General features: G+C 43.9%; 1 protein-coding gene across 1 annotated transcript in view; it reads left to right on the top strand.

Annotated features, from left to right (window-relative positions):
* Positions 1–859: 859 nt before the first annotated feature.
* The window catches only part of LOC102246353 (heterogeneous nuclear ribonucleoprotein A1), a 12079-nt gene continuing 11482 nt past the window's right edge, over positions 860–1456 (top strand). The window contains exon 1 of the mRNA XM_005873293.2: positions 860–1456. Within this exon, the coding sequence (XP_005873355.1) occupies positions 936–1456 (521 nt within the window). The 5' untranslated portion in view covers positions 860–935.

Here is a 1456-nt window from a genome sequence, read left to right as displayed (position 1 = left end):
AGTTTCTGAAATGGCTATTATTTCTTTGGAGTAAGAAATGAAGAGTAACTTGTTAAAATGAAAATACTATCTAGAATGACTTAAGAGCTAAAAATTATCATCTATTATTTAGATAACTAGAGGTCCAGTGCACGAAATCATGTTTAGTCTTTAAACTAAATAATCTATACTAATAAAAGGGTAATATGCTAATTAGACTGGACATCTTCCGGGCGACCTTCTGGACATCCTTCCTGACAAAGCCACGTGGCAGGGAAGAGGCAGAGGCAGTTAGGGGTGATCAGGCTGGCAAGGGAGAGCAATTAGGGGAATCAGGCCAGCAGGGGAGAGCAGTTAAGAGGATCAAGGGGGTGTTCCTCAGTCTGGTCTGCACCCTCTCCAATCCAGGACTCCTTGGGGGATGTCTGCCGGAAGCCGGTCCATCCTTGCTGCTTGACACAATTGCTGCAGGGAAGAAACATCTGCACAGCATATGTTTCAAGGGACCTGGGGTATATGGCATACTGTTCTTAATATGTTTGCTCCCCTTCTTAGTGCTATGTGTTTTAACCAAGGTCACCTCTCCGGGAAAGGTTGTTTCCCCAGATGGGGATTTTTCCCTGGAGTTAGGGATTAACAGGACTAAGGAAGGAAATCAGTAAAACCCCTTAACTAAGTGCCAGGCGGGTAGTTAATCACTTTAACTACGAACAATCATGCTTAAGCTACATAATCTTTACTTAGGATAATCTCCTTCAGTTACTTCCTTGTAGCTTAACAGAACAATAGAGTAGTGACCTTGAAATGGAGATAACAAATGCCCTAACCTTTGGAATAGAATGGATAGAATTAAAATCAAATGGTATAAATACAGAGATACGCTCCTTAGATCACTCCTTTCTGCTGGTGAACGCCGAGGAGTAAGCATCATTGGAATTTCCCCTGTTGCAGTCATCATGTCTAAGTCTGAGTCTCCCAAGGAGCCCGAGCAGCTGCGGAAGCTCTTTATCGGAGGTTTGAGCTTTGAAACAACTGATGAGAGTCTGAGGAGCCATTTTGAGCAATGGGGAACGCTCACGGACTGTGTGGTGATGAGAGATCCAAACACCAAGCGCTCCAGAGGCTTTGGGTTTGTCACCTATGCCACTGTGGAGGAGGTGGATGCAGCCATGAACGCAAGGCCACACAAGGTGGACGGAAGAGTGGTGGAACCAAAGAGGGCTGTCTCAAGAGAAGATTCTCAAAGACCTGGTGCCCACTTAACTGTGAAAAAGATTTTTGTTGGTGGTATTAAAGAAGACACTGAAGAACATCACCTAAGTGATTATTTTGAACAGTATGGGAAAATAGAAGTGATTGAAATCATGACTGACCGAGGCAGTGGCAAAAAGAGAGGCTTTGCTTTTGTAACCTTTGACGACCATGACTCTGTAGACAAGATTGTCATTCAGAAATACCATACTGTGAATGGCCACAA

The sequence above is a fragment of the Myotis brandtii genome, unplaced genomic scaffold (genome assembly GCF_000412655.1).
Source record: "Myotis brandtii unplaced genomic scaffold, ASM41265v1 scaffold405, whole genome shotgun sequence".
Taxonomy (NCBI): domain Eukaryota; kingdom Metazoa; phylum Chordata; class Mammalia; order Chiroptera; family Vespertilionidae; genus Myotis; species Myotis brandtii.
This window is presented reverse-complemented; position numbering and strand designations above follow the sequence as displayed.